This window comes from Diplodia corticola (genome assembly GCF_001883845.1).
Source record: "Diplodia corticola strain CBS 112549 chromosome Unknown scaffold83, whole genome shotgun sequence".
In the NCBI taxonomy this organism is placed as follows: domain Eukaryota; kingdom Fungi; phylum Ascomycota; class Dothideomycetes; order Botryosphaeriales; family Botryosphaeriaceae; genus Diplodia; species Diplodia corticola.
Window position 1 is genome coordinate 66993 of NW_017971562.1, and position 13057 is coordinate 80049.

Sequence of the window (13057 nt, forward strand, 5' to 3'; positions counted from 1 at the left end):
TCTGGAAAAATAATCTCCCTGTTCTTCATGAGTAGAGGGTCAGTGTTCTTCATCGTAAGGCCCCGCTGAGCAGCATATCTACGACCCACTGTGCAGACTTGAATCGTACACGCAAGGGCTGGAAGAGCTGAACTCCTATTTGGGAATTAGGTAGGCAGATGGCGCGCTTACGCTGCGGTGCAGGGGTAGATGCATAAGAGGGCAGGGGCCCTTGCAAGGCTGCGGTAAGCCACACCGCAGAAGCTTGACGCCTCCGGCAATTCCACCGATGAGAACCTTATCCCGGTCCGATGGCAGGCATCTGAATCCATCTGCGTTCTGCGTGTACATTTTGCAGCAACCGTGTTGACACGGTCCTAAATATGGCACGGCGTGAAGAGAGGGGCTGTCTCGTGCGATCTACTTATTAGGTCGCGCCTGTGTTTTGTATGTGTTTTCTCAGGCAGCCAGTGCTCGGCGAAACTCATTCCTCTCCCACCAAATTTTCTCGCTCTTGCAACATGTCTATCCCCGCTGGAGCGGATCTTTCTCAGATACCGGCGATGCAGCCGCCAGCAGGCGTCCAGTCGGACCTAATCGACCCACCCAGCTACCACCACAAGCTGCTCATCCTCAACCTAGTCTTCACCATAACGATGCTCGTCCTTGTGGGAGTTCGTCTTAGCGTCAAAGGCTTCATCTCCAAGGTACTTTGGTGGGATGATCGTGAGTGACGCTGATATACCCTCGACTAAACAAAGGCTGATTCTTGGCATTTAGTCGCCTGTGTCATGGCTGCGGTTCGCAACCCGTTCCCACAACATTGCTCATGTTCTGATGGGGTATACAGATGGGATCCGTCACCCACGCGGTGGTTATGATGTACCGTAAGACTCGCCAAGGGCATTGTCATGTTGGAGGGAGAACTAACGCAGCGTTGTAGAGACGAGAATCGGTTACGGGCGGCACATGTGGGACATTCCCGTGTCCTGGCTGGTTGAAAAGAAGAACCTGGAGGTGAGAGCGAAGCCGACCCTGGGGCACCGCACCAGCTGACGGCTGACCATGTAGCTACTCAACGCGGACAACCCCGTCTACCTCACGACCATCTTTCTGGCCAAGGTGTCGATGCTGCTGCTCTACCTGCGCATCTTCCCGCGGAGCACCAACATGGGCCGTTGGATCATATACATGCTTGTCTTCCTCACCGCCTTCTGGCTGTCGATGCTGGGGCCTGCCATCGCTGCGCAGTACAAGTGCGTGTCGTTGCAGTCGCCCACGACCGACTTCTGCACGGCCATCAGCAATAGCCTGATCATCCTGAACGCCGCCGTCACCGTGGCTACCGACTTCTACGTGCTGCTGCTACCGATCCCGCCCTTCTTCAAGCTGCTGTTCCAGACGAAGCAAAAGCTGCTGATCGTCGTCATCTTCCTTACGGGTCTTGTGTAAGTCGTCCCGACTCCCCAGCGCCGATTGTAGGCGGCACTAACGGCGAGGGAAACAGAGCATGCGCGGCCAGCACCACCAGGCTAGGGCTATTCTTGAACTCGTTTGGTAGCGACGACATCTTATGGGAGCAGGCAAACAATTCCATGTACACGTGAGTAGAACGCATCCACTATGCTTTTAGCGAGGCTGATGGTCGCGCAGTATTGTCGAGATCAACGCGGCCATTACTTCGGGGTGCCTGCTCAACCTGCCCGCGTTCTGCGGTTACGGAAAGGGTGTTGCGCTGCGGGCATACAACTCGGTCAGATCGCTGGTGACCGATAGCTCTGCGGGAAGCACGCGCGGCAACTCTTTCGAAAGGACAAGCGGCGTTGAGGAAGTCCACGTCACAGATAAGGACAACAGAAGCTCGGTGGATCAGGGAACGTCCGAGATGCGTGCCAGGATAAGCGAGGTTTGAGTGTGGGGACATATTGGCAGGCAGAGCATTAATTGTTCTTTACTTATCCATCAGTTTCCACCCACGAAATATAAGTCGAAATCCAGATTTTGAGCTCTCCTTGTACTCGTACTATGACTACTGATTCCTTTTGCTCACCCGACACGGGTACTGACATGCCGTATGGGCACCGCCGCCTCCCCCATCGACCTGATAGGCCTGCTCCCCGTGCACGTCTTTGACCCCAGTCCTCGGGTGGCGCTCGTACCACTCGTCGTACGCCGGACGCATGTCGAACTCGCGGGCCGTTACGACCAGCGCCAGCTTCAGCTCCACCATGGCCAGCGTCTGGCCCAGGCAGGCGCGGGGCCCCGTCTCGAACGGCCGCCACCATGCGCCAGCGGGCGGGTAGAGGGCGTCGCCGGGCTCGGCCAGCCAGCGCTCCGGCACGAACTCGTCCGGGCGCCGCCACGCGCCCGCGTCGCGGTGCATAGCGCTGTGCACCACCCACACGCTACAGTTCTCGGTCGGGAAGCGGCGGCCCGTCGTCGAGCTGGTTAGGACCATGTCGCGGCTGCCTTTGCGGATGCCGGAGCCCGGCGGGAAGAGGCGGAGTGTCTCCTTGATGGCGGCAGCCGTGAAGGGCAGCTGGTTGAGCAGGCTGGGGTTGGTGGCGAGGAGGGTGCTGGCGGCGGCCGGATCGGGCCCGAAGACTTGGTCGTGCTCGGCACGGAGGCGGGCGAGGGCAGCCGGGTGCGTATAGAGGAGGTGGAAGGCGTAGGCCATGGTGCTAGACGTCGTATCGTGACCGGCGATGAGGAATAGGCGCATTTGCGCCGCGCCGTACTGCAGGAATGTCGAGTTGGTGGACGGGGATGGCGCCTTGTCGAGTTTGTCCTGGTATCGGTCGAATGCCATTGAAGCGACGGACTCTTGCTTGTTGATCTTCTCGCTTCTACGCCTGGACATGGCCTTCTTCAGTTCTTCACGTATGAACTTGTCGACGTACCGTCCTTGGTACCAGCACATCAGGGGCCGGACAGGATTCCAACGCCGAAAAGGGTTCACCTCAGCACCGAAGGAAGTCCATTCGACAAGAGAGCGAAGTCGGGTGGGGAATTCACTGCCCGAAAGTTGATAGTCAAAGCTCGTGTCTCTTTGTGACGGGTTAGCTTTGGCAATATGCTGAAGACTGGTCGCAAAGCTTACAGTATCACTAGACCAATTATATCGAGGGTCAATCTGAAGGTAGCTTCCTCTAGGCAAAACAACCCGCCCGATTCTGCATTTTTGCGTAGGATGCCCCGGAAGATCTGCGCAGTCGATAGCAAGGCAGGTACCTGCGCCAGCATCTGCATAGGGCTAAAAGCTGGGTTGAAGACGGAACGCCAAAACTTCCATTGGTCGTCAGGCATGGTAAACAGATTGGGGCCACCGGTTAAACAATGCAGTGCCGCGGCGACAGATGTCGGTTTTGGTGCCGTGGGGCTTTTGATAAGTTCAGTTGCGGCTTGAGGGTCGAGAACGATCAGAAATGGATCGTTGATGGGCCAAAAGTCGAGGTAGAACATCTTCTCTTCGGGATGTGCTCGTGCCAGCTCGGCTACGCTGTAGTTGAAGACTGCGTCGGGCGGCAGCTTCTCGAGAAAAGGGCTAGCAGCAAGCATGTGGCCTGCAACCCAGCTGAATGGAGGCATTGGCTTGGGGATTTGCCATTAGTAGAAGGCCGGCAGCACGGCGGGGTATGCACACGAACCATTCGTTGTCGACGCAAATCGGCAATGATTTTGCGGGACCGGTATGCCTTCCTGAACATGTACAGGACAGCAACTGCAACGGAAAACAGCAACGAAACGAGCAGGTTCGGGAGCATGATGGGCATCTTGGCGCGGTCGCAGCTGGAAGCACTGCTGATGCGGGTGACAGGAGCGGGGGAGAAAATTGCAGGCGATTGGTGTCGCTCGACATTGTTCTTTGATTGTTATGTCATCATCATCCGAGCTGGGGGCTTCATTTCACTTGCCCGACCGACCCGCGTATGTGTGCAAGCACCGACCCATTCAGAGGTGGAAGCGCCGGGGTGCACGCGGCGAGGGTGCTTGTCGCAATTAACTTTACTGCCTACATATGGAATTACGTGTGATGGGGGCCGACAAGTGGGTACTGTCCAGGCAACAAGAGGGAGCCTGCGAATGCAAAGGCTAGGCGCCGGGGCATAATTGGGGGTTGCAAGGCCAGGGTTGCAGCCATGTGATAGGCCGAGGCGATACGGAACAGCTGCAGGACCTTCTGCAGGACCTTCTGCAGGACCGGGAGCCCCAGCTTCGTCAATAAATCGCACAAAGAGGGCTCCATGTCTGCTGCTTCCGACAAGCCCAGCCTCGCTCGCTATCGCCAATGCATGCAACGTCGCGGTGGCACAGAAGTCCCAGCCCAGGGGAAGCGAAATGGTAGCAGCGTGCGGCGCGGCAGTACCTAGTACTTGTGCCGCCCGCCTCTGAGGCTCTGACTGGCCTCTTCCCATCTCATCCTCACAATCTCATACTCTCAATGCTGTCTGACAAGAGTCTCGGTTCGGTGCTCGTCACCGGTGGCTGCGGCTTCTACGGCCACCATCTCGTGCGCCGCATCCTCGAAATCGAGCCGACCTGCGCCGTCTCGGTGCTCGACGTCGACGTCTCCGCAAACAACTTCCCCGGCGTCTCCTACTACCAATGCGACCTCGCCGACAGCGCTCGCGTGCGAGCCATCTTCGAGCAGGTCCAGCCGCCGCCGCGCCTTGTCTTCCACCTCGCGTGCCCTCCAAGCATCATCGTCAACGACCGGCGCTTCTTGCGCGTCAATGTTGACGGCACCCGCCATCTCCTGGACGCGTCCCGGAACGTCGGCGTCAAGGCCTTCGTCTACACATCGTCGTCGGCCGTCGTGCACGACAACGAGTCGGACCTGATCGAGGCCGACGAGAGCATGCCCATCCTCAAGCCGCCGCAGCAGAAGAGCGTCTACACCCTCTCCAAGGCCATTGCCGAGGAAGACATCCTCGCCGCCAACCGCAAGAATGGCATGCTGACGGTCTCGCTGCGGCCCTGCACCACCTTTGGGCCGGCCAACCCAGGCTTCATGAGCCGCATCGTCGAGGTTGGCAAGACCGGCAAGGCGCGCTTCCAGATGGGAGAGAATAACCCATGGGACTTCATCTACATCACCAACCTGGTTCACGCCTGCCTGCTCGCCGCCGACCGCCTGCTCGCCGCCGCCGACGCGCCCGCCCTACCCGCCAACCAGCGCGTCGAGGGCGAGGCCTTCAACATCACCAACGACGAGCGCATGACCTTCTGGGACTTCACCCTGGCCACGGCCGCCGCCATGGGCAAACCCGTCGACAACAAGGACATCAAGAAGATCCCGCGCTTCATCGCCCTCCTCGTCTGCTTCTTCTCCGAGTGGGGCGTCTGGCTCTTCTCGCTCGGCCGCAGGCAGTCCAACATGGTTCGCGAGGGCGTCGTTTTCGCCTACATCACCCGCACCCTCAACACTGACAAGGCCAAACGAGTGCTGGGCTATCGCCCCATTGTCTCGTTGAAGGATGGTATTCAGGAGAGTGTCGACTGGTACATGAAGCAGGACAAGAAAGCCGAGTGAATTGCGTCATGACGCTACTTCCATCCCCATCTCCTCTCTTGTAAGCGAGCTAGACGGGAAAGGCTCTCGATAGTAGGTGTATTTCTACTATATAGGCAAAAACATCTATTTAATTACTCGGCTCTTTCTATCTTTGTTCTAGAGCTTGTCTGACCTATGAGTGTTTGGGCTCGAGAGCGGGGGGTTTGACTTTGAATTTGCATCAAAATCCCTATAGACTATGGTACATGTATAAAGTGTTAGACCTTTGCCTTTTTCCTATCGTTATTTGACGAGCGGCTCCTCCGTCTCTTGCCTGATGAAGAACCCTTTCCTTCACCAACAACAGGAATATGAGCTTCAGTCTGGAAGCTAGGAAATATTCCGTCATCTAGGTCTTGCTGGGAATACGGTCCGTCGGATTCAGCCGGGATTGTCAGAGATCCCTCAGAGAGCACGTCTTCTTCCTGCTCGTAACCTGTACCTGCGTCTTTGTCATTCCCGCTCTTAGTCCGAGGTGTTCCAGCTTGGTCGAGAAGCCTCCCCTCAATATTACTCAAACCCCCATCTTCATCCTGCTCGTAAACTGCACCTGCATCGTTGTCGCCCCCGTTCCCAGCCCGAGGCATGTCAGCTTCCTCTGTAGGCCTCCCCTCGATGCTGCTCAAAACCTCATCCGCTAAATCGCTGTAACTGCCCTGCACTGTGTTGTCCTTCAACGCCAGTAAATGCAACCACCACAACGCGAGATTCACAGTGAGCCCATCACCATTCTGAGAGCCGCCTTTGATGCATGCAAATTCCAAGATGCCATTCCTGATGTCTCTTTGCTCGATCGTCTCTGGATTGGATTCAGTCGGCTGCTTTTCTTGCGTTCGACGCCTGGTTGACCTCCTCGGCGGGCCTTCCTCAGGATGGGAGACATCCGTTCGGTCTATTGCGGGTGTCTTTCCTTTCTGATTTGGTCGAATCCGTAGGACCAGTAGCTCGCGATCCGATAGTACGTATCCGTAGCGGACCTTCAGCTCTACGCAATAGGTGAATACCTGATTCAACGGCTGGATCCAGTGCGGACGCTCGTATTTGCCAAGATCGAGTACAGTGTCCGGAATCCTAGAACCAAGCAAGTCATTGAATGTCCAGGAACGGCTGTCTTTGGTGTCTCCGGGCAAGATGTTCGCAAGGTCCCTGGGCGCAAAATCATCTCCTACGCGTACACCAGCCCAGTCTGGTCGAAAAGGTTTTTGATTTCCGGTGCGTCGAACTGGCTCCGCGCTATGGCCACGAATCATCGAAACAAACTCGGGCCTCCCGAGTAATTTCTTCGCCTCTTTCAGAGCTGTCTCCACGACCACTCGGTTGCTATCCTGGATGAAGTCCCCGATGCCACCTTCGTTCAGAGCAAAATCAATCGAAGGGCGGATCTGGGAGGGGTCCGGAAGATCCCGTTCATGACGCAGAATGTGATCGTACATGGTCTGCAAGGTGCGTAGGTCGAAGTCCTCCCATGGCTGAAGGCGTGTTGGCTGGTGGTATCCTTTGTTTGTTGTAAGAGACTTGGATTTCTTCTTAGATGTCTTGCTCTTGGACGATTCGGCCAAACGGACAGGAGGCGCGTGAGTGGTAAGGAATTTGAAGAGGGTCATCGCAGCATTTTTCAATGGCAGATAATTCCACAAACGGTTTTCAGCATTGCTGAAACCTTTATCCGCAGCAGTCTCTGCTGTGCCGCATGCGGGGACAACATGTTCGATCTATAGAGCTGCTGAATCCAGTATTGGTTAGCGAGAGCATGAATCCCTTCAGCCAGGACGCGTCACGTATCCAATAAGCTCCGACTTTTCGTGATAAGTAAGTCCACAAACTATTGACACCATCGCAGATCGAATACATATCCGCGGAAGCGGCTGCTGTGCCGCATGCGGGCGTACCGTGCTGGAGTTGTAGAGGTATCAAATCCGGTATTCAAATCCGAGAGCAGGGATCTCTCCACCCATCATGAACTCGAACTTGAAAATAGCCGCCGGCAGCGCCGCCGATCTGAACTCGTATCGGACCACGCCGCGGTCACCCCACCTCTAGACTTCAGTCACTGGTCTAGCCACCGAGATTACACACCAGAATCACCGAAATATGCGGCTCGGTCGCAAGCACGTATATACATACTGTTGATCTGGATAGATTCCAAGAGCGAATTCCCTCCGACAACATGGCTTCACATTCGGCCCAGAACAGAAGATCGCATACCGGTAGGGCGAAGAGAACCCGTCCTGAATCGAGAGAAGAAAAGCGGCTTGCGAGAGGCGCGGTCCGGAACGGCGGCCTTCTCCCTGGATGCGACGGTCCAAAGATGCACCCTTTCAAGCACCGACGGGCAAGAATCTTATACGATGCTCTCATTTCCAGCAATGACGCAACGAACACCGCCACAAGCAGTAGCGGCGCGGACTCGGGCAGCGATGAGGCAATGTCTATTGACGACGAAACAACCTCTGGGAGCGAAGGACATGTGTTCAAGGTCAAGATCGATTCTAAAGTCTATGCATTGAAGCTGGTAAGGGCAATGAGCTGCTCTTATCTTGTGTTCTATTCAAGCTAACGTAGTCTTCAGTTCAAGTTTTTTGACATGGAAGCTGCACGCTCTGAATTCTTCAGCGTTGACAACGAGGACATCGGGGATAAAGAATTCGAGGAACACATTGATCCTTTCTATGCGGAGTGCCGTGCATATGGTGCTATCCAAGAGAAAATCTACCACGGACATCCACCACCAGACGAGAAGGATTGGGTTGCGGCCCCATGCTATGGCTATCTCCATATCTCGGCCGCGGATGAAGCTGTAATACGCGGCAAATTCAACATCGAGGACTGGAATCGCCCGGAAGGCGGAGATCATGCGAAGCCCATCAGGGCCCTTGTCAAAGAGTTCATTGAGCAGGAAGATGCCGTTGACACGAAAAGGCGGTCGGTGCGTCGCATGCGTAAAGATTTGTTGATGATACGCAGTGCTGGTGTCTATACTCGGGATCTCTTCGCTCGTAATTATCGAGGAGGCCTTCTCGTTGACTTTGGCCAATCGTTTACAGAACCGCATTGTGCGTTACGAGTCTTGCCAAAGCGGCAGGCCAATGCTGAGAAACAGCAAGACCTGCGCCTCTTTTACAGAATGATGGAACGCCTTCGTGTCCAGTATTCCGTACGAACAATGCCGGAAAGGGTCATACCAACACGCCAGGGGACGTTTCGCCGGGAGACGCAAGATCTTTGGGAGCTCGATGGCACTGGGAACGCTCGACGGATCATTTAAGTAGAATGCATTGCTTGTTACAACATATCAGTTCGTCTCATTCGCCTGATGAGGCAGCACACAGACGGTACGCTCCGTTGTAAAGTTCTTACAAACCGTTTGGTCGATGCTGGTGGATCTTGCGCTCTGGCAATGGATTTAGGTGTATCTCGACCACTTCCTCCGTCCGACACGGACATGCCGGTACAGCCCACACCATGCGTCCAACAACACTGTCGTTCTTGACCAGAATGGCGATCCCTCCCCTCATTGTCGACGTATATTCCAGACCGGGAATGCGATATGCCACGGCGCCGTAGGCTTCCGCCGGCCTTATATACAAAGCAGCCCGGAAAAGGAAGCTTTTGAGACACACTGGACAAGGGGCTCCCACGAGAGCCCCGCGCGGGCCGAGATGCAGCGTGCCGCCATGAGCCTTCATAAATCGCATAGGAGGCACCCCGCCACAGCTTTCCAGCGCCGTTGACGAGAGGCCCAACGCGTCAGCAATCCGGTTAGTCTCCTTTACCGGCCAGGGCTCCTGGCCACCCTGGGTATTGAAGCGCTCCACCAACGCACGTTCCAGGAACGAACGACGCTCGGCTTCCATGCAACGCTGCCGGACCTCCTGCGCGTCCTGACCATACAGCCTCGTGCCGACCGTGGCTACGAAGTCATCGACGTTCGGGCCGGTGAAGTCCAGCGCCACCTGGGCAACGTGCGAGAACAGCACGGGCGGATGCAGCGTGCGGAAGTTGAATTTCTTCAAAAAGCGAACGGGTCCGATCCTATCCGCCTTGAGCACGGGATTCCCCGCAGAGGAGAGCGATAGACGGGGGATTGCCGGTGCACGCTGCAGGGTACCGAGGCTCCAGATGCCGCCGTCGTGGTAGCCCATGCCGATGCCGCCGGGGTTGTCATCGACCGGCAGCGGCGACATGAGGATGGGCGTGTAGTCGCCTTTTCGCAGGCACTCTCTCGCGAACGCTAGAGTGGCGTCGTCGTATCGGTCGAAATCCGGCGGCGTCTCCCACCGTGGGTTGAGAATGCCACACAGCGCGTGGAAGAAATCTGCGTTGCTCCGGCACCCCCGTTTCGCCAACATGGAGAAGGCCTCCGCGAAAGAAGCATCTTCCTGGCTCCTGATGCGGGTAAGTGGGCCGAGCTGCCACGGGACGAGACCGTGGTCTCGCATCAGCTTCTCCGCCTCATGGGCATCGCCTATTTCTACGACGATGGCATCCCACGACGCCGACAGTTCGGCAAGGAAGACATCTTGCACGCCGGAGATGAGCTTGCAGTCGTCCAGCATGGTGCGGGTGGCCGGGCTGCGGACGTACTCCATGGCCGTCCACACGCGGCTGAACCACGCGGCGTTGCAGATGCGGGCGACGCCGCGAGCGCGGGCGCGTAGGGTCTTACCCGTCCTCATCTTCTTGATGCATTGCCTCGATACGTCCTCCAAGTGGACAAGCGTGAAGGCAGCCTGTTTAAAGATGGGCGCCACGTGATCGAGTATCCGCCCCTTCACGTCCGCTTGCCACTGCGGGACGCTGAGGTAGTCGTGCCACAGCTCGAGGCCCAAGCCCAGCTCCGCACTTTGCAGGCCATCCCAGACTCGCATGGGCAGTGTGATGGCGAGTGTACGTGCTTGCGAGATTTCGAAATCGTCGCCTTCCCCGTTCTGGACTTTGGAGACGGTCTTGTTCCATACGTGCGAGACGGCTATATATCTGACCTTGCTTGCACACTTAAGGTGGCGGTCGAACTTGAGAATCGTCCGACCGAGGGCGGTGAGGCTGTCTGTGGCGGTTTGGCCGTCGTCCAGTGAGCTTGGGTCCAGGAGGCGGAATGTGCGGACCAGGGGTTGGGGGTGGATGGGCAAGTCACAGGCATAGCATGTGAGGGTGGAAGGGTTGTGGGTGCACCATAATGCTTCGAGCGTGGGCGTCTCCCCGGCTAGGATGAGGTCGGCCATGGTCGAGTAATAGGTGAACTAAGGGAAACAAAAGAACGAACTTAAGAAGTAAGCGGGGTGGGCGACGGAGGCATTTTTATTTGGCTATGCAAGCTAGCATACTCTTACGTAGATATAATTCCTCTAGTCTTACCTTTTACTTCCGGGAATGCAGTGCGGCCCCGATAGCGTAGTTTATACACCCACTTGCACGTTGCATGGCTGCTTCCGCTCCCTTAGCATCCGCCCTTAAGCGAAAGTTAACATGTGCGACCCCTAGCGAAGCGCGTAGCTGGCGGTATCCGCCGCTAGCCGCTGGCCGCTCACCGCTCGCCGCTAGGGGTATTTGCTCGTTGCTAGGGGTATTTGCTCGCTACTGGCGGTATTCGCTCGCTGCTAGAGGTATTCGCTCGTCGCTACTGGCGGTGTTCGCTTATTGCTACTCGTCGCTACTGGCGGTGTTTGCTTACTGCTGCTCGTAGCTGCTAGCGGTGTTCGCTTACTACTACTCGTCGCTGCTGGCGGTGTTCGCTCACTGCTGCTCGTCGCTGCTGGCGGTGTTCGCTCGCTGCTGGGAGTATTCGCTCGTCGCTACTAGCGGTATTCGCTCACTGCTACTCGTCGCTGCTGGCGGTGTTCACTCGCTGCTGGGAGTATTCGCTCGTCGCTGCTAGCGGTGTTCGCTCACTGCTACTCGTCGCTGCTGGCGGTGTTCGCTCGCTGCTAGTATAGCAGTGGTAATACCCGGGCGAGTTCGAAGTAGACCCTAATTAAATTATAAGTCTAAGTTGTTTAGATTTAGAGGGGCGTAGGGGCCGAAACCGTAGGACTTAGCGAAAATTTTAGAATATTAAAATTTTAGAATACTAAAATTTTCGAATATTTCGTTTATCGATTCTTTATAATACTCTACTAGAATATTAACTATAGTTAATATAAGCGTAACTCTTACGTAAAGCTTAGTAGAAGTAAATATAAATATATAGCGTACTAAAGTCTAAAGCGTATCTAGTAAAGCGTAACGCGAGTTCTTTATATAATACGCGGCGTATTAAAAGCCTACTTAAAAAAGCGTAATACTAGCTCTTTATATAATACGCGGCGTATTAAAAGCCTACTTAGAAAAGTATAACGTTAGCTCTTTATATAATACGTAGTATACTAAAAGCCTATTTAAAAAAGTATAACGCTAGCCTTTATATAAAAAGTATAATACTAGTCTTTATATAAAAAGTATAATATAAGCTCTTACGTAAATACGTAATATACTACTAACTATAAAATAGCTAATAAATAAATAAAGATAAAAATATTACGTCTTATTCTAGTTAAAGCCGTATAATATACGGCGTACTTTATTAATTATAGATTATAAGATACTAGCTATAGGATTTAAAATAGTCTTTTAATTATTATATCTATATAGTTCGCTAGTTTTTCTTTTATTAAATAGACTAAGTAATTAGAAAAGCGTTATATTATAAACTTTAGAATACTAGGGCTTTATAATTCTAAGAGTCGAAAGTTCGTATAGAAGAAAGTATTATAAGGACTAATAAGCCTTACGAATAGTAGAGCTATATAACTAGAAATTCTATATAGAAAGAATAGGTATAGGAAAATACGGCGTCTATAAAACTAGACTTAAATAGTAGTTAAAGCCCGTACGAAAAGAACGCCTATAAAAAATCTAGAAAGAGCGAAAGACTATACGTAATAAAAAATCTATAGAGAAAGAAGAATTATAAAAATACGATAATCTAGTAGAATTATAGTTCTATAAAAAATATAGAATCTAGAAAGTAGAAAGTAGACGTAAAAGTATAGATATAAGTAAAATAGTTATTACGTTTACTTAGTAACGATAGAAGCTATCTTCGAAATTCGACCCTCGAGAATTACGCTAAAATCGATACTATTTAAAAGCCCTCGATTTTCTTAGCTAGAATCTCGATTTCTAGCTTTATAGACGTACGCGCTATTATATAATACGTAAAAAAAGAGATACTCTAGATAATACTAAATATAACGGTAGACTTCTTCTACTAAGCTTCGAAGTTACTTAGTAGATAGATTAAACCGAAGGGTTTACCTTAAAGAGATAAGAGAGAGATAATAATAATTAAATAAAAAGATATTACGTAATTATACGATATATAGTAAGCCGGTTATCTTTAAATTAATAGCTTTAAATTAGAACTTTAAGTTAACTACGAGGGGTTAAGTATCTAGCTAAAGAAGTATATCTATATACTATAGAAAAGCTAGTTATAATCTAGTATACTCTTTTCTAAGGATATTATTACTTAGTACCGTCTATTAA

The 13057-nt window shown here is 53.1% G+C and overlaps 6 protein-coding genes across 6 annotated transcripts; 3 read left to right on the top strand and 3 right to left on the bottom strand.

Annotated features, from left to right (window-relative positions):
• Positions 1–500: 500 nt before the first annotated feature.
• BKCO1_8300029 (uncharacterized protein) lies at positions 501–1891 on the top strand (the record flags this gene model as incomplete). Its single annotated transcript, XM_020279523.1, has 7 exons — positions 501–705; positions 760–779; positions 830–866; positions 923–996; positions 1051–1427; positions 1487–1582; positions 1633–1891. 7 exons carry the CDS (start codon positions 501–503, stop codon positions 1889–1891), a joined length of 1068 nt encoding a protein of 355 aa, XP_020125629.1.
• Positions 1892–2008: 117 nt separating this feature from the next.
• On the bottom strand, positions 2009–3752 carry BKCO1_8300030 (cytochrome p450; the record flags this gene model as incomplete). The annotated part of the gene is made up of 3 exons (XM_020279525.1): positions 2009–3026; positions 3080–3570; positions 3627–3752. The coding sequence occupies 3 exons, from the start codon at positions 3750–3752 to the stop codon at positions 2009–2011; spliced, it is 1635 nt and encodes a 544-aa protein (XP_020125617.1).
• Positions 3753–4420: 668 nt separating this feature from the next.
• On the top strand, positions 4421–5512 carry BKCO1_8300031 (sterol-4-alpha-carboxylate 3-dehydrogenase; the record flags this gene model as incomplete). Its single annotated transcript, XM_020279526.1, has 1 exon — positions 4421–5512. The coding sequence occupies one exon, from the start codon at positions 4421–4423 to the stop codon at positions 5510–5512; it is 1092 nt and encodes a 363-aa protein (XP_020125616.1).
• Positions 5513–5751: 239 nt separating this feature from the next.
• On the bottom strand, positions 5752–7137 carry BKCO1_8300032 (uncharacterized protein; the record flags this gene model as incomplete). The annotated part of the gene is made up of 1 exon (XM_020279527.1): positions 5752–7137. One exon carries the CDS (start codon positions 7135–7137, stop codon positions 5752–5754), a length of 1386 nt encoding a protein of 461 aa, XP_020125615.1.
• A 563-nt stretch (positions 7138–7700) lies between these two features.
• On the top strand, positions 7701–8798 carry BKCO1_8300033 (uncharacterized protein; the record flags this gene model as incomplete). The annotated part of the gene is made up of 2 exons (XM_020279528.1): positions 7701–8045; positions 8103–8798. 2 exons carry the CDS (start codon positions 7701–7703, stop codon positions 8796–8798), a joined length of 1041 nt encoding a protein of 346 aa, XP_020125614.1.
• An 88-nt stretch (positions 8799–8886) lies between these two features.
• Positions 8887–10755, bottom strand: BKCO1_8300034 (uncharacterized protein; the record flags this gene model as incomplete). The annotated part of the gene is made up of 1 exon (XM_020279529.1): positions 8887–10755. One exon carries the CDS (start codon positions 10753–10755, stop codon positions 8887–8889), a length of 1869 nt encoding a protein of 622 aa, XP_020125613.1.
• Between the last annotated feature and the right edge of the window lie 2302 nt (positions 10756–13057).